Source organism: Balaenoptera borealis (genome assembly GCF_965194805.1).
Source record: "Balaenoptera borealis genome assembly, chromosome: 3".
Classification (NCBI taxonomy): Eukaryota; Metazoa; Chordata; class Mammalia; order Artiodactyla; family Balaenopteridae; genus Balaenoptera; species Balaenoptera borealis.
Window position 1 is genome coordinate 30,778,174 of NC_138866.1, and position 19,337 is coordinate 30,797,510.

A 19,337-nucleotide genomic window follows, 5' to 3' on the forward strand; every position below is an offset into this window, starting at 1 on the left:
CAATTCTATATTTTACTAAACTGACGCTGTAAAAGAAGCAGTACAATGTTCAACATACTACATACAGCAATGAAGATAATTTTTTTAAAAATTTATTTTATTTTATTTTTTGGCCGCACTGCACAGCATATGGGATCTTAGCTCTCCGACCAGAGATCAAACCTGCATCCCCCTGCATTGGAAGAGTGGAGTCTTAACCACTGGACTGCCAAGGAAGTCCCTGAAGATGATTTTTATAAATCATGCCAAAAAATAAGAATCTATCTTACTTCTTGGGGAAATTTTATTCACAAAATGTTAGGTATGTGCTAAAACTCTTGATTTTAAAGAATATTTACTGACACAGGAACATGCTCAGTACATTTGCTATACAAAGAAAGCAGGACACAAAACTGTATACGAAGATACAAGTTCTATTACTTAAGAAACATACATACACAGGTTTAAAAAGACAATATATCAATTTGGTACTACTAATAATGGTTCTCTCTGGGTGGAAGGATTTTGGCTGGACTCTGTCTTAAAATCTTTCTACATATTTAATAAAGAATTGCTTTCATAATCATAAAAAGATTTTTATTTCTTTATATTACATCAATGCCCAATTTATAATCATCAATTGACTTAAAAAATAAAATTCACAAACATCTCTGTACTATTTCACTTGATAGTTCTCCCAGATTAAGACAAGTTCAATAGTAATTTGAAATCAATAAACGAAACACTGGTATTTTCATCTGTTCTTATATGGCAGTTGTGGAATCCCAGACTTGCCGAATCCAATGATCCCTGTCGGCCCTGGTACACTATATTCTGTCCATGTCGCTTGTCACTGAACACGTGCTCTCCCTTCGGCTTTTGTTAGTTTTTAATTTTGATGAATACAATTTATCAATTTGTTTTTTCATTGATCTGTTTTTCATGTCACATCTGTGCAATTTTGCCTAACCCAAGGTCACAAATCTTTTCTCCTACATTTTGCTTTTCTCTGAATTTTATGTTTTAGATTTCACATTTAGGCCTATGATCCACTCTGAGTTAATTTTTGTAATATGATGCAAGGTAATAATACAAATTCTTTATTTTTCTTTTTCTTCTTTTTTTTTTTTTTGCATATGGAAATCCAATGTTTCTAGCACCACTTGTTGAAAAGCTTATCCTTTCTCCACTTCACTGATTTGGGATATTATTTTGGCACTATCTAGGCCTGGAATTTTCTTTATGGGAAGGTGTTTAACTACAATGCCCCTTTATTTAATAGATATAGGAACATTAAGATATTGTATTTCTTTCAGAACTTTGATAATTTTTATCTCTTAAGAAATTTGTCCACTGTCAAATTTATTTACATACAACTGCTCATAATATTTTATTATCCATTTATTACCTGTAGAATCTGTAGTGATATCCTAGCTCACATTCCTGATATTGGTAATCCGTAACTTTTTTTTTTTGTCCTGATCAGCTTGGCTAAAATATATTACTTTAATTGAGCTTTTTGGTTTCCTTGATTTTTCTCTACTGTCTTCTGTGTCCTCACTGATTTCTGCTTTGTTCTTTATGATTTTCTTTCTTCTGCTTTCTTAGGGTTAATGTGATCTTCTTTTTCTAGTTTCCTAAGGGGGAAGGTGAAGTCATTGAATTGACTTTTCTTCTTATTCAGTGCTATAAATTCTTCTAAGTACTGTGTTAGTGGCATCACAAAAATTCTGATTATGTTTCATTTTTTATTTAGTTCAAAATATTTTCTAATCTCCCGCTTGATTTGTCCTTTGATCTATGAGTTATTTAGGTGTATTTAGCTTTCAAATATTTAGGGATTTTCCAAGGTTCTTTTGTTACTGATTTATAATTAACTCCGTGGTCAGGGAACACACTATATAGAACTCAAATCCTTCTAAATTTGATCCTTATATTATGGCCCAGAATATGGTCTATCTTGGTAAATGTTCTGTGTGCACATAAAAGAATGTGTATTCTGTGGTTATGAGTGGAGTGTTCCATAAATGTCACTCAACTTAGGTTGGCTGACAATTATATCTTTGTTGATTTTCTACATACTTGTTCTATTATAGAGAGAGGTGTGTTGAATTCAACTATAATTGTGAATTTATCCATTTCTCCTATTTCTATCAGCTTTTCCTTCAAAGCACTGTTTGAGATATAGAAACATTTAGGATGGTTAAATCCTATGCATTAATTGACCACTTATCATTATAAAATGACCTCCTTTTACCTTGGTAATATTCTTTGCTTTGAAATCTACTTTGTCTGACATTAATTCAGCCACTCTAGCTTTACTGTGATTAGTGTTAGCATGGTATATCTTTTCTGTTTTTATATTTAAAGTGCATTTCTTGTAGGCAGCAAAGAACTGAGTCTTGCTTTTTTTCTCCAATTTGACAATTTCTGACTTTTCCAACTATCATCCTGTCATTTATCTTCTGTCAATCTGTTTTTGATCTCTTTCATTTTCTGCCTTATTTTACATTAAGAGAACAATTTTTATGAATCTATTTTATCTCCTTTATTTTTTTAACTTACTAGTTATAACTCTTTCTTTTGTTACTTTAGTAGTTGCTTTAGTATACATTTTATGACAGTCTACTTCAAGTGACGTAGTATAAGTATACATACAGTATAAGCAACTTATATTTAATTCACATACAGTATAAGAAACTTATAGTACTATACTCTTATATGCCCCTTCCTGGCGTTTATGCTATTATTGTCATGAATTTTACTTTCACTTATCTTATAAATCACACAATACATCATTATTATTTTTGTTTAAACATCCAATTATGTCTCAAAGAGATTTAATTAGTAAGAAAAAAATTTATATATTTATTCATGTAGTTACTTACCATTTACAGTGATCTTTTATTTCTTTGGGTAGCTCCATATTTCCAGTTGGTATTATTATCCTTCTGCCTGAAAGACATCCTGTAATATATTTTGTAGTGTGGGTCTGCTTGAAAAAAATTCTTTCAGTTTTTCCTAGTCCAAAAATGTCTTAATTTCATCTTGGTTTTTGCAGTTTTGTTGGGTATAGAATTCCAGGTTGAGTTTTTTTCTCCTTTCAATACTTCAAAAATGCTGCTCCATCATCTCCTCATTTGTATTTTTTCCAACAATAAATCTGATGTCTTCCTTATTCTTGTTCCTCTGTACAAACTACATCTTTTTTCTCTTGCAGTTTTTAAGATTTTATCACTGGTTTTGAGCAATTATGTGCCTTGGTATAGTTTTTTTCATGTTTCTTGTACTTGAGGTTCATGGAGATTCTTCAATGTGTACATCTGTAGTTTTCATCAAATTTAGAAAGTTTTCCACCATTACTTCCTCAAATTTTTTCTCTCTTCCTGTCTCCCTTGGCTTACTTTCATTTTGTATATTCTTTTCATTGGAGGATGGGCGTAGGAGAATGATTCTTTTTTCTTTGTTTCATTTTCAATAGTTTCTACTGCCATGCTGTCAACTTCACTTATATTTTCTTCTGTAATGTCTAATCTACCATTAATCTCATCCATTGTATTTTTCATCTCAGACATTTTAGTTTTCATCTCTAAGTGTGACTTGGGTCTTTTTTTTCATATCTTCCATATCTCTACTTAATTTTTATTAACATGCAAAGTACATTTATAACTGTTTAATGTCTTTGACTGCTAATTCTAATACCAGTGACAGTTACAGGTTGGTTTCATTACTTCCCTCATTATAAATCACATTTTGTCATTTCTTTGTATGCTTGGTAATCTCCAATTGGATGCCAGATATTGTGAATCTTAACTTTTTATGTGGTGAGAATTTCTGGATTTCTATAAATCTTGCTGAGCTTTGTTATGCTACTTGGAAACAGTTTGATCCTTTCAGGTCTTGCTTTTATGACTTGCTAGGTGGGTCTGGAGCAGTGCTCATGCTAGGGCTAATTACTCCCCACTTCTAAGGCAAGACTTTCCTGAGTACCCTACACAATGCATCGTAAAGTATGAATTATTATGGTGGGGGGGGGATGGGCACTATCCCCAGCCCTGTGTGCCAGGCACTGTTCCTCTGTTTCTTTCACATCATTCTTACCCTGGCTTCCTCATATACATTCTCTTACCAATATTCTGCTGAACAGTTGAGGAGACCCACTAAAAATCTCTGAGGTTCTCTCTCTGAGCAGCAATCCTCTCTCTGATGTTCTATCCTACAGACTTGAGCTGCTCTAGTCTCCCTGGACTCTGAGCTCCATCTCCTCAACTCAGGAAGTCTGCTGGACTCTACTTCAGTACCACAGCCTGGGGACTCTCTTAAGGCAGTAAGGTGGGCTCACATAATTTGCTTCCCATCTCTCAGGAATCACGGTCCTTTTCTGTCTTATTTCCAATGTCTTGAAAACCACTGTTTCATGCATTTTATCTGTTTTTCATTGTTTCAGGTAGAAGAGTAAACCCAGTCTTTGTTACTCCATGTCAACTAGAAGCAGCAGTTGGTCACCAAGTTAATAATTGACTAATACTGTTTACTATTATACCTTTTATAGTTAGAGTCATATTACATATAACCTTATGGTCATTAACACCTCAAATTCTCTGGCTTTTAAGTACAGCTGCATGATTCTTAATGATAAAAACAATTTTTTAAATAAACATATTAAAATTGCCACAAAAAAAGCTTTAAAAAAAAAAAAAAAAGCTTTTAATGGATTCAGGAGAGTCAATGTTTGGGAGCCTTACTAACTTAAATTTTATCTCAAGAGAACCAAAATAGAAAACACCTTCCAACATGGAAACCAAGTCAAATACTCAATGGGTAATTTAATACATTTCAATTTAAAAATAAAATCTGCACATATCTTTAATATCACACTATATTCTCACCTATCAAACAGGGCCAAAAGTGTGAGTCTGTCAAAGTTAATGCCGATCCACAGCTGGGGCAGGATCCAAAAGCGATAATAGTGTTTAACTTTTTGGGCAGCTTCTTCTGTTGGACCATAAGTAGCTGCCAAATCAGGGCTTAGGTCAATGTCTTGTTGCTCCAACAAATCTGTATCGATGGTCAATAGTCTGTTCAATCGAATCTGTGGAAGAGAGAGCTAAAAGAAAATCAGCATTGAAAGGCTTAAAATATCTTTAATCAAGTCATGCTTCAAGGGCTACGCAATCAGCTTGCAAATTATCTAAACCTCCTTAATTCTCTACACTAGTCCACTCTTGTGGATATTTTATGATTGCTAGAAACTACAGAAGGTGACAAAAGGAAGTGAACTACAACAAAGGCCTTTTGGAAAGATTTTACTAGGAAGTATTTGAAATTTTAGTATTTTATGATTGTATAGCTAGTGAATCCATTACAATCACCAACAGGGAATCATTAGCGGCTTCCCTTCTCCCTACCCCTTCTCTTCTCTCATTAAGCTATGAACCTCACTACTGTGTCAAATCTAAGCTCCTCTGCATTGGATTCAATGCCTTCAAATCTCAATTCTTCGTACAGTCTCTTATCACTGTTACTGCTGTTTTCAAATCCCTCCCACACTCCTTTACTTTTGTTTTGGCAGGCTGCTCATCTGAGGCTATACAGGATATTACCACATTACATTTCTTTCAGGTTCAACTCATCCGTTCACCAGTTTCCCCTTCCTCTGAAAGAATCCAAAGTTTACTGCATTTAGCATAGCACTAGCCAGCATTTTGCTGTCTCAAGGCTCTCATACCATTTAACAGTGGAAAATACTACTATGCCATTTTATATAAAGGACTTGAACAAACATAGATTTTGGTATCCGCACAGGGTCCTGGAACCAATCCCCTGCGGATACCAAGGGATCACTGTAATCATTTCCCCATTTCTGCTTTCCTGTGGAGTTTCCAGGAATACACTGCAGCAAATGAGTAGGGACAGTCTTTACTTTTCCTACACAGGGGTGGGGTATAGTCAAGAAAATATGTTTCTTATATATAACAGCCATTTCTGTCTCTAAGCATTGACAAATATCTCCCCAAACACTTTTTTTCCCTTATCCTCTATGCCAGGGTTTCTCAATCTTGGCACTACAGGTACTTTCAAGCCAGGTAATTCTTTGGGTGGGGGCTATGCTTTCCACTGTAGAATGTTTTACAGCATCCCTGGCTTCCACCCACTAGATACCTACAGCACCCCCCTGGTTGTAACAAGCAAAAATATTCCCAGACATTGCCAAATGTTGAAAACTATTGTTCTGTGCCAATTCACATCTATGGTTTTAAAACCCTGCTCACAACTCATCATCTTCAGGAAGCCGCTAATAATTAATCTCTTTGGCACTAAATTTATCTACACATACCTCGTATCTCTTAAATATTGCTTATAAGGATTTCAACTGTTTTATCTTTTCTAACCTCAATATATATATTTTGATATACATCACACAAAGGCAGTGTTATCTTTTTAAAATATACCCACTGCATCTCATATGGCATTTTTTTATACAGCGATAACATCACTAAGCACACACACTGGTATACGAATAACTAATAGTTAACCAACAGTTAGTAGATAAGTACCAAATCAGTTAGCTATGTACCAAAATCATAATGTTCAAAGTGAAGTTTTAAAATGGCACAATTAAAAATGGCACAACCAGATTATGACACTGGTGAGTAAACAGACCTCTACGTACCCTCAAAAGTGTAATTACTGACTCATAAATAGCTAATTAAACTTCACGGTGCTTTACGCTTGTTTGTTTCTTAACAAAGGACTTATGAGAAGAGATCCACTATGGGACAGCAAAGGTGATTTTGCCAGTTTTCAACAAAATTGATATTTTGTAACCTCATCAATTTTCTGATTCGTATAGCTACTTAATCTGAAAATACAGCATTTTATAAAAATAAAGGAAAACCTACCACATCATGTGGATAAAATCGAACTGAGGTAGAACTGGATACATGTGAATCCGTGTCACTAAAGAAAAATGAAGAAGACTTTAGGGAATAAACAGGTTGTCAAGTAGTAGAAAGAAAAATAAGTCTATTAACAATTACATGATATTTACACTGTCTACTTTTCCATGTAAACTTCAAAGTACAAAATCGAATTTTCCTAGAGTTGTGATTAGGAGCATAGCCTCTGGGTCAAAGTATCTATATTCAAATCTCCTCATCAACTGAATGAGATCTTGGACAAGTTATCTAACCTTTTTATACCTCAGTTTCCTCATTGGTAACATAGGATAAAAGTACCTCTATCACTAAGTTCTTGTGAAAATTGTTTAAGAAAGCAATTAACATATTGCCAGGAGCCACAATAAATTTAACCTATGATATAATAGTCTAGAATGTGACAATTCAGTTTCCACAGTTCAGTCAAATTTAGATTTCAAAACTTAAGACCTTACCACATTTATGGTGTAAGGAATTGTTCTTATCTTGAATTATATTAAACATAATAAAGTGTTCCCATTGCTCCATCCTCCTATGGCTTCCACTGTTACAAAATCATCTAAACACTCCAATCATTTTTGAGGGGGTGAATTCTGAAACTGGACTAAAGGAGCTTTATTAAAGAGTACAGTTTCTGAAATGTTCTATCTTTTCAGCATGCTAAGCTAAGTGATCACAAGACCCTATTGCTTTAAATAGACCCTCAAAACTGAAAAAACTAAATGAACTGCCCATAGATATGTAACATATAAATAGGTGTGTCCCACTATTAAATGGAAGTCCTAAAATAAGAATCAAATGACTCTTGTGGAAAAAAAGTGAGCTAATCAATCAACAATGAATTTCAATGCAGCAATTTGAATAGATGAGTAAGATTAAAATTTCAGAAAAAAGTCTAACACATTCTAAACTATAATTGATTATGTTATACGATCAAGATTTCTATTTCTTATTTGCTTTCCTCCTAACTTCTCTGTTATCTTACATAATTCCTTCCTGAGGGAAGGAGAGAAAAGAAACCAAATGCAACATATGACCCATATTTTAAGAAATTCCTCCTTCTTACAGCTGGTAAACACATTTTAAAACAAAATGAAAGATAATCATTTAAAAAGACACTTGACCAAAACCCTCACACAGAAATAAAAATTTGTAATTATACAAAGAAAGAGAATCGATTGGTTTGAACTTAGCTGTGTAAATATTTTTCTATTAAGTTTTTTCCATCATGCAATATATATACATAGTTAAATTTGAAATTGCGGGAAACCGCTGTCACATGGTAAGATCTACAGGAAATTTTTACTTCATTTTTTTAAAAATACATAATAGCTTTTGTTTTAAGAATAACAGCTTTCTTTTTTTCCACAGCAAAAAATTCTACTTTAATTCTTTGGCGACAAATGCATAATGACAATTTATTTAAGCCAATATAAACAAATGTTTTCAAAATAACTTTTCTATCTCAACGCTTACAAACTTTAAAAACGGCAGACATATGCAAGTACATACACTTCCCTAATATGACTTCACACATACCAGATATTGGATGCTCTTCTTGCTGCTGGTTCAAAATTCACAAGTGACATATCACAGCCACCAGTCTCATAAAGCGTAGAAGAGAACTTACCTAGCAAATAAATGATTTTTTTAAAAAAGCCATTAGAATACTCAGAAATTTTCCTTCATGAAACACTAATTTTAAGCTTGTTACAATCTAAGAAAATGTACTATAACCTTTTTCCAAAATATTTAAAAAACAATCATCTACATATAATTCAGCATGATGTGAATTGAAAAGGAATGCTAAACAGTGGGGCAAAATGTCAACATACATAATCAGGTGTTAAAAGTGATTTAAGTCAGCTTCGTAATAGCAGTCTCCTTCTCTTTTCTCCTCCCAGCACATTCTCAATTCAAGTTATAATACAAACTGAATGTTGTTTAAAGGTCACCTGACCACTACTTACAAGTGGTGAGTAGCCATTTGGAGGGCTGCTTAAGTTTTAAGATAGCTCAAACTGCAAGACAAATTTATGTGATTACCTTCAGAGTTTTTTGGTTTTGTTTTACTTTTAAGAAGAAATAAAAAAGTATCAAAATGGATCTAAGGAAGTTCAATGAATGAAGTATAATAATGTTGGTGACAAACTACAGTATTCAATGAATATTAATAGTTGTATGATTCTACAAGAACTCTATGAAAGAATTTAGGAACACCATTTGCTGTAGCCAAGTATCTACAGAACTGATAAAAGGCTTAGAAATTTTATTGGTTGCAAAGAATATAGGTTTGAAAAAAAAACTCTCTTAAAATGAACTGTATAACGTAAAATGATTTCTGATAATGGAATTTTAGAAACCTGAATACTGTCTGAAATGTATGCTGTACTTTGAAGATCTATGGTAAAGCCATATCAGTGGTGGGTAGGGAGCATAAATAAATGAATATAAATTTCTAGTAGGACAATAAGATGAGGTATATAACTGCAACTGTTTGGATCTAGTCCAGACTGCCTTTTGAGTATTTATGAGGTTTTTGTTTTACTAGCTAGAACTACTGAGGTTATAAATATGAGAAATCTAAAGGGCAATTTCAACTTGATGACAAGGCTAAAAGATTTCTTTTCCATGACTACAATGAAAACAGTATACAATAAGAATTTTTATTTAAGTGAAATCCTCGAAAAATGACAATAAAAGGCCCCCATAATATTCTGATATAACCAAGGGTTCACAGAACATTTCAACAATTACTTCTTTCGTCAAAAGGACTAGAATCAGAAAAAGTACTTTATTAAATAGGATTATTTGAGTACTTTCTATGAGTCATAATATTTTATCCTATTATGGTGTTTTCTGTAGTAGCATTTTTTTTGGTCAAATACTCCTGAGATAAATTAGGGAAAAAGGCATTCTATGAAATGCTCAGCTCATTTGCTGTTTTTCAGGGGAGGATAACTGAGCATGTAGATTATCTAAAACTCTGCTTTTTACCCCCGTCTTCTAGCCATGAGTTACTCACTCTTAGCACCTCTAACAGAAACCAGAGTAGGGAACTAAAATGAAATGACAGAGTTTTTTGAAGCGATAGGGTGGGTTGCAGAAATTGTTAGTAAAGAAAAAAGTTAAAAACTGCCTTGACTGAGATTTTAAAATTATTTTTAAATTGTAACTTTTTATGCTGTGCTCTTTCCTTACTTATTAGCATGGATAATCAGAGATTGGCTGTGCTAAAATTAACTTAGATTAGCAGAAAAAAAGAAACACCTGATCAAAATCACAGATTGCATAAATGCAGAAGAATTATAAAACCATATTAAATGACTAAATCACGGAGTAACAGAGCTGGGCGGGCTTGTATGAAATCCAGTAAGAATGGAATGCATAAATATTTGTGTTTATATCACAGAATTTGTGTGTATTTTTGAAATAAGTTAATTCTATATTCAGTAGAATTTAAATTATTGAAGTATATTCTGAGTATTTAAGCATTCCATGGGATTTTTAGTAATATAAGTCCTGCTCTTGGGATATTAAAAATAATAAATATTTATATGCAACTGAAATCAACTAAAATATTACTCTTTGTAATTTTCAAATGAAACAGTAAAAGATGATTAAGTCATTACTGCAACTATGTTGTCTTTTATGTAATGATGTCTAGTATGAAACTTATATAGAAATGGGTGCATTTTTAAATAAAAATAAAACACCCCCTCCAAAAGTTTTTCAGAAAGAAAGCTGGAAAAACTGAGTAGTTTTATTACTACATAAATCTACAACTACAACTACAAATCTACAACTCTGAATGCATACAAACCCCTGAGTAACAAGGAATAAAATTTAAACAAGGCATAAAACATGTCTAAGAAAAGGGCAGTTATAATTTCAACAAATGTGCATGACTTCAACAGTGCTTTTTTTTCCCCTAAGAAGCTTCTGTCTACCTACTAACTTTACAAACATGTCAGGTTCATAAAAACATGCATGGCATATGTCAGAACAAACTAACTTCGTATTAAGGCTTCATGGTGTATTCCCAACTTAACTCCACCAAAAGAACAGATTCTATGTCCCTCTTACATCTTTGGGCTTGGCAGCTGACAGCACTTCAGAAGTAACAAATTTTATTCAGAAGATAATTCAGAAAAAAAAATTACACTAAAAAGTGTTTAGCTTAAGGTTTCAGTGAAAAACTTAGTAACATTTTAATATATTAATATAATAATCTACTAAAGACATCTTCAAAAATAACCAAAACAGAAATAAGTACATATTGCTATTGGTTTATAAAAATTAATAATATCTTAAATTTGTACAAATCTTCTTAGCAAACATAACAACTTGACATATATCTCATTTGAGATTAAAACCATAATCACAGTTAACCTTTCTGAACTAATAAGTAAATGTGCCCTTATTAATAACCCTATTTTAATAAGTATTCTGTATTTAGAAAAATACTTCCATGTAAATATTATTTCTAATGAACATTAATTGGGAAGAAAGTAGAACATCAATGAAATATGTCCTCCTCACATGTATTATGATTATAACCTAAGTTATCTCCTCATAATTCAACTCCCAGATCATAACTAATTATATCTAATAGTATGGCTCTGTCATGATTTTAAAAGAAAAACATTAATTTCTGACAAACCAGAATGGAGGCTGGAATTTCAGACTTAATAATGACATTGGCCATGATATAGCATCTCTAAGATAAAGAAAAGTTAAGGCACCTGGTATTTCTGTTTCAAATATTCAATAATGACTGCTATAGTCTTCAAAAATTCAATTTAATTACACAAAACCCTATTTTTCTTGAGGTGGGAGAATTTCCAGTAACCACAGGTCAATAAATAAGTGATGAACAAGAAGATAAGTAAAACTGAATACTGATGTAAAGAACAAGGACACTTGAAACATTTCCTTGAAGCCACAAATTCAAAATAAACACTGGGGGCTTCCCTGGTGGTGCAGTGGTTGAGAATCTGCCTGCCAACTCAGGGGACATGGGTTCAAGCCCTGGTCCGGGAAGATCTCACATGCCGCAGAGCAGCTGGGCCCGTGAGCCACAACTACTGAGCCTGTGCTCTAGAGCCTGTGAGCCACAACTACTGAAGCCCACGTGCCTAGAGCCTGTGCTCTGCAACAAAGAAGCCACCGCAATGAGAAGCCTGCGCACCGCAACGAAGAGTAGCCCGCGCACCGCAACGAAGACCCAACGCAGCCAAAAATAAATAAACTAAATAAATAAATTAAAAAACAAAAAAACAAAATAAACACTGGCAAAACACTGATAAAAGACATAGAAATTAATGAGATTCTCTAATTAGTCCTATCAATAAAAATCCTCACCACGTAACACAAAGTTCAGTTAATATTGTGAGAAACCCTTAATGCATTCTTAATGTCACTCTCATTTCACTTATTTATCTTAGAAAGAGGTGGTTACCAGGACAAATCATCCGTAGGGTTCTTCCAATCTTCCCGTCACCAACGACAAAGAAGGCCTCTTACCTTTCTTGGACGATTTCCTTCTGTAGATCCCCACCCTACACCCCCATTCATTCTGCGTTCTCCAAGCCTAACCCTGATACACTGCTTGACTTCTCACTTCTCTAGCATTATTCTTAGCGCAAGGAGGGGCTACAAGAGCAAAGAGAGATAGAGACAAGGGAGGCAGCTCTACAAAGTGTTTTTAGAAGACAACTGGAGGACTACATACATCTCTATGACTAACTTGAGTACTCTACGAAAAGTGTCTTTCTCTGGTGGTGATGAGTATTGTGCTCACGATGCCATTCCAATGAATACACGACACTTTTAAGAGAGAAGGCCTTGACAAGTTCCAATTCCTTGGATAGCACCCCCCTTATTATGAGTGGTGCCTGTGAGTCTCTGAGGAAACATGAGTTTTCACCCAGACAGAAAGGACTCATTTTACTGCTGCTTACAGGTTTATGGACCTGCTTCTCCCTAGACCAGGGATCAGCAAACTTCTTCTGTAAAGGGACAGATAATAAATATTTTAGGCTTTGTGGGCCAGATGGTCTCTGTTGCAACAGTTCGAGTCTACCATTGTAGCGTGAAAGCAGCCACAGAAAACACATAAAATAAATATTTATTTACCTTATTTTCAAAACAAGCGTCAAGCTAGATATGGTCACCAGGCCATAGTTTGCTAATCCCTGTCCTAGACCAAAAGCCTTACTCTTATAAAATGTCTTTAATTCTTGTGCAATGGAAATCAAGTCACTATGCTGCTCCTATTCAATACTGAGAACCAGTCCTTCTTCCTAGAACGTGCAATGCTGTGCTAGGTTTTTAAAACAGGAGAAGAATAAGAAAAAGGGTAGAAATGAGAAGAAAGAGGTTGGTTTAGAGAAGAGCTTTTGAGGACTGGCAAGAAAAGACAGATAAACTCTATTGCTTGGTAACAGTGAAAGAGATTCATATACTGATATATTTTACTGCCATGGTCGCTGTTCGCTAGTTCTGACTTAACACAACATGTCAATTCATTAAGTGGAATCCCCAGATCAGGTGAACCTTCCAGAAGTGAATGTACAAGTTCATATTCTGATATAATTTCATCATCTCACATCTCCTTCAAAAGGGCAAGTCCTCCTCATCTTGGTAAAATAATCCATAACAATGATAACTGATGACATTACAAATGATCAGATAAATAAAAAAAAAAGTCACAGAATGGGAGAAGATATTCGTAATTTGTATCTGACAAATTAGTTGCATCTAAAATATCAAAAGAACTCTTAAATGTCAATAATAAGACAAACAGCTTGATTTTAAAAGTGAGTAAAAGATTTGGACACACTTCACAGAAGATATATATATATATATGTATAGTCAATAAACACACCAAAGGATCCTCATCATCCCTGGTCATAGGAGAAATGTAGATTTAAGCCACAATGAGATATTATACACCCATTAGGGCTAACATTTAAAAGGCCAAAAATAGCAAATGTCAATGAGAATGGGAACAACTGGAACTCATACATGCTGGTGGGAATATAAAATTATTTTTGAAAACATTTTAGACATTTTATTCACCATAGCCAATACCTGGAAACAACACAAACTTGTCCATTGACAGATGAATGGATATAAAATATATAGTAAGCTCACAGAATGAATACTCAGCAACAAGGAACATACTGCTAACAACATAATGAATCTCAGAAGCACCATGCTAAGTGCAAAACTAAACACAAAAGGCGACATACTGTGTGACTGCATTTATATGAACTTCTAGGAGAGGAAAAACATAATGACATAAAGCACACAGTGGATGCCTGTGGCCAGGAGCAGAGGAGGCACAGACTGCAACGGGGGCACAATCTTTTGAAGATAATGAAAATGTTCTGCACCGTGATTGTGGGATTTCACAGGCATGCACATCTGTTAAAACTCACCAAACTGTACACGTTGAATGAACACAATTTATCATGCCAAAATTATATGTCAATAAAGCTGATTTAAAAACAAACAAGAAAAAAAACACTAGTCAGGTAAAAGACCAAGTAGATGGATGAACATGAGACAGCATGTAGTCAGTGAAATTCCCACAAGTTACTAATCAAGGTTTTGGAGAATGAGTGACATTTGTTGTTTTGTTTTTGTGTTTCATTTTAAAAATATGATGCATCGAAAGATTCAAAAGCAGTATATAAAACGAAGGAAGTTCCCCACTCCCCACAGAAAGCCACTGCCAAGAGCAGTTTCTGTGTTCTTCTGAACAATGTTTATCTACATTTTATCCCAAAACAAATGGATCATTCTCTTCATACACACCTTCTAAAATTTACTTCTTTTGCTTACTAAATAGCTTACCTTTTCATGTCGATAACATATATATATCAAGTTCTGAACATTACAGTTATGTTCATGAATAATACACCAGGGGTTCTCTAGTAACAGACATTTAGATTGTTTACAGTTTTCCAAATTACAAGCAATGCTACAATGAATATCCACGTACATATATCTTTGCATGTTTGTGAAACCTGTGGATTAAAACATATCGGCATTTTGGGTCTATTGTTTTAAACCTCCCTCCAAAAATGTTCAATCTTGTAGTGGTCTATTTCACCAGACCCTTTCCAACAATGGACATCACTACACATTCAGTAGATGAAAAATATCATAATCCTATTTTTAACTTGCAATTTTAAAAATTATGAGCGAAGTTGAGCTGTTTGCCCATAATTGCAAGCTACTTGTAACTCTCAACTTTTCTAGTAGGTCACTGATCTTAATCTTACTGATCTGAAGTGTTTATTGTCTTACTGTGGCAAAGACTGATGACTGGCCTCCAGTATGCATCTTGTCCTTATCCCTTTTAAAAATAGGACCTTCCCCTCACTGAATTTCAGTTGAGCCTATGTCTATCTACTTAGAGACCTCTCCCAGCCTCTCCTGAAGCTAGAAGTTGCCATGTGACTATGTTATGAGCCCATGGAAGGCAGGAGAAAGTGACAGGCACATTTCCCAAGTCACAGTCTGAAAGATAAAGGCTAGTTGTCCTTGACCTTTTTTTTTAGCACCCCCCTCCCCACTGCCCTCCTGTCTGGGGGGAAATGTCAACAACTGGAGCAGTCACTGTGGACCAAGCAGGGAAGCCATATGTGGAAGATAAAAGAACCAACCCATCTGCTAGGGACAGCTCCCAACAGACTGTTATGAGAGAAATGTAAACTTCTCTCTAATTTCAGTCACTGATGGGGGATGAGGGAGGGCAGGTCTCTCCATTAAAGACTCTACCTATAGTCTAACTAATGCACATACTAATCAAATTTAATTTAGAATCTTAAGAATGTTAACGTTAGAAAGCAGTTAATCTAGTGCTTCAATGAATTCTTTACAACACAGACTGGCAAGAGACAAATCAGATATCTCAACCAGTCTCTGTTATCGTCTGTAAAATTCCTAGAGTAGTTCAAGCATCCTAAACTTTTAAAAATAATATGCCGGTAGTCCTTCCACAGTAACAATGATAAACTTCTGAGCATTTCCAGGAAATGACGGTTAGAGTAGATAAAGTAAAATTTATCTAGGTTTATTTTTAATTTTAACATTTGTGGGGATAAAACAGACACTCTCAAACCCTGCCAGATAAAGTGTAAACAAGCTTTCCATAAAGTAATTAGGCGTATACATCAAAGTCTCAATAATGTTTACTTCCCCTTGACAGATGATTCCATTTCACTGTATTTGTCCTAAGGACATAATCACAGCTGTACAGAAAGGGCTGTGCAAAGGATGTTCAGCAGAGTGTTTATTACAATAGAAAATATCAGGAATCATCTTGAAGACTAACAATGGGGTTAGTTAACTGGTTAAATAAATTGTAATAAATAATAATGTTAACAATAAGAGTGATGATTATTTATGTAATTTACTATTGCCAGGCACTGTTCTAATTGCTTTCACTATTTTAATAGGTATAATCCTCACCACAAACCTATGAAGTATTATTACTATCCCCCCCTTTGATACATGAGGAAACTGAGGCACAGGGAGAGAAAATAACTTGTCCAAGGTCACACAGCTAGGAAGTGGTAGAGCTCGCATTTGAGGCCTGGAAGTTTAACTCTAGAGTTCACTACTCTATACTACCTTTCATGTAGCTCTCAGTGATAAAATATTATGCAGTCACTTAAGAAAAAGTTAAAAAACAACATGAATAAATGTTCAAATGTGCTAAGAGAAAACAGCAAGAAGCAAAACTCATACAGTGACATAAAAGTCATATAATATCATCCCAGTTCTGTGTTAGAAAAGCATATACATGTATGCATTAAAAAAGAAAGGAAAAAAGAATAAAATGTTAATAGTGAGTATCTCTGAGTGGTAAGACTGCAGATGACTTAATTTTCTTCATTTTATTTTCCGGTATTTGTAAACTTGTATTAGAACATGCTTTTCCCATCCTTACACCAAAAAGTATAAATAGAATACATCCCCCTAAATTCTTAATACTTCTTCCTTCTAGAGATAATGAAGCATTTTTACTGTTTCCCTAAAAATAAACATTTTACTTTCATTTATAAATACTGGAGATATGGGGATATATGTATATGTACAGCTGATTCACTTTGTTATAAACCAGAAACTAACACACCATTGTAAAGCGATTATACTCCAATAAAGATGTTAAATAAATAAATACTTTGTGTTGCCCTCCCCTGCAAAAAGGTACAAAAAATAGTTTGTATTCAAAAACAACAAGAAAGGGTAAGATCAAGGTTGTTGCAAAAAAGAATATAACTTTTAGTTTAGATGAATGAAAAAGATCTACCATAACATAGGAGACTAAAGTATGGACTCCAAGGTCCCTTTAAAGCCATCTTGACTTTGTATTTATAGTAATGAGAAGTAATTAATGACAGAGCCCAAAATGTTACAGAGTAGTCCATAATAATATAATCTATTTTAAACACTAAGACTAACATAAAAATCACTGAAAGTATTATAGATCATCTGAGTCTCTGCTTTTTAAAATAAAAAATTTAAAAGCCTCCAAATTGTATTTCTCCTTAATAACGCATAGCTGCTATAAACTGCTTAAGAAGGTCAATAGGGTGTTGCCAGATTTCCGTTAAATCTTTTTCTAGAGCTGATCACATTTTCAAGGTAATAAGTTCTGTAGTAAAGCGGATTATCAGAAAGAATACCTTCTTTGTAAATACTTGTACAGTAATGAAATTTTAAAAAAACCTTAGAAAAATCAATTCATTACTCTTTAAACCTCTAATACATTAATGAAATTAAGAAAGTCTTAAATTCAGAGGAACACTACCTATGATATTTATATATTTTACATTTATGTCTTGATAAACATAAAACTCTATTGTCCTCATTTCTTGCCTATAACAGTATTTTTATTTTTCACATGAAAATAATTTTATAAATACTTCTCAAAACATATCCTCACCACCACTAATTTCATACACAGAAAAAAAAAAGACAAATTTTCCTATTTGATCCTACCTAGAATACTTCCTCTGAGATGTGATATATATTAAGAGTTTAACTATCAATTATAATAACCTGTTTCATCACTACATCAATTTATTAGTCTTAATTCACAAGCGGAAGTCAGGATTATCATAAAAACTGTCTCTTGTGTGACTTACCTGGGTAATAAGCAAAAGCTTGTTTTATTTAGTAAAACTGTAGTTTAATTCAGACTATAGTATGAAATCAACTGCAAATAAGTTCAACAAAAGGCTGATAAAAAGAAAATTAACCTTTAGAATGTGGTTTTTACAAAAAGAATAACATGTTACATTGAAGGATTTGAGAAATTCTTTGATAGTAATTTTCCTTTTCAAAGATTTTAACTTCAAAACTTACCCATCACTTACATAATTATTTAAACAAAGTTTCCATGGAAATGAAGTCTATAAATGAGAAAGGAAACCATCCAAATTTTTCCAACCAGGTTCTAAATTATACCCTTATAATTCAGTTTTTAAAATTATGATGAACAATTACGCCTGTGGAAAATGGATGATGAAAATGTATTTTCCTCTGCTGATTAAGCTACTGATAAAACCTTATAATGCCATCGTCAATGAACTTTTCCACCACGTCCAATGCGACCTGATAATCTTGAAATGCTAGATAAAATGCAACAGAAAAACAAGGATTCTCAGGGTTTAGTATAGGAAATTGATGTGGTTATCTATTATAACACCACAGAGTAAAAATGTCAAAAACATAGTTAAGGAAAACTACCTAGGCTTGGAATTAAATAATGTCTGACTGCAAGTTTCCTTTAATCGAAAAAGGCTAATATTCCTCACTTTAAAAAGTAAACACACAATTATAACATATACATGTATACACGTAAAAACATTTATATGCACCCAAACATATATATGTATAAGTAGATATTTGTAAGTTTGAGTGTGTATGTGTATGAGTGTGTTATATAAATGTATTATGTGTATTTATAAATTTTCACATGTAAAAATTATACATTTAAAATTTTCAGTTGAAGAAGCTAAATTTGGAAGGAAGCAATCTTTTGTAAATACTCCATACATTCAGGGAATATCATGGCTATCTTCAACATATTTGAGTATACAGTATCCAAATTCATTCACACAAAATTATTTTACTACTGTTAACTAAAATCATGTAGAAAATTAAACCATGCAACAAAAATATTCTAGTGAAATATATTAAAAAATCAGTGTCTCTACCAATTCCTTCAAGTTCAGCTACAGTTCTTTTTTTTTTTTTTTTTCAGAATGTTTAAAAGTAATTTATCTAATCAGGCACCAGTGATGTAATACGGAGACATAAAGTTCATTTTTAGAATCCTTTTTGGCCAACCTTATGTGCTATGAAACGAACAGGTATACACTGTCCATTGATTGT

General features: G+C 33.5%; 1 protein-coding gene across 5 annotated transcripts in view; it reads right to left on the reverse strand.

The window, feature by feature from the left end:
* The window catches only part of PCNX1 (pecanex 1), a gene marked incomplete at its 5' end in the record, with an annotated part of 167,233 nt that overhangs the window by 67,830 nt on the left and 80,066 nt on the right, over positions 1 to 19,337 (reverse strand). For 3 of the 5 annotated variants that reach the window (XR_014242369.1, XM_082384309.1, XM_082384307.1), the window contains 3 exons: positions 4,869 to 5,086; positions 6,882 to 6,939; positions 8,457 to 8,547. Coding sequence is in view for 4 of the 5 variants with exons in the window: in XM_082384309.1 (XP_082240435.1) it covers positions 4,869 to 5,086; positions 6,882 to 6,939; positions 8,457 to 8,547 (367 nt within the window). The remainder of the gene's footprint in view (positions 1 to 4,868; positions 5,087 to 6,881; positions 6,940 to 8,456; positions 8,548 to 19,337) is intronic. The other 2 variants (XM_082384310.1, XM_082384308.1) reach the window with 1 other exon arrangement.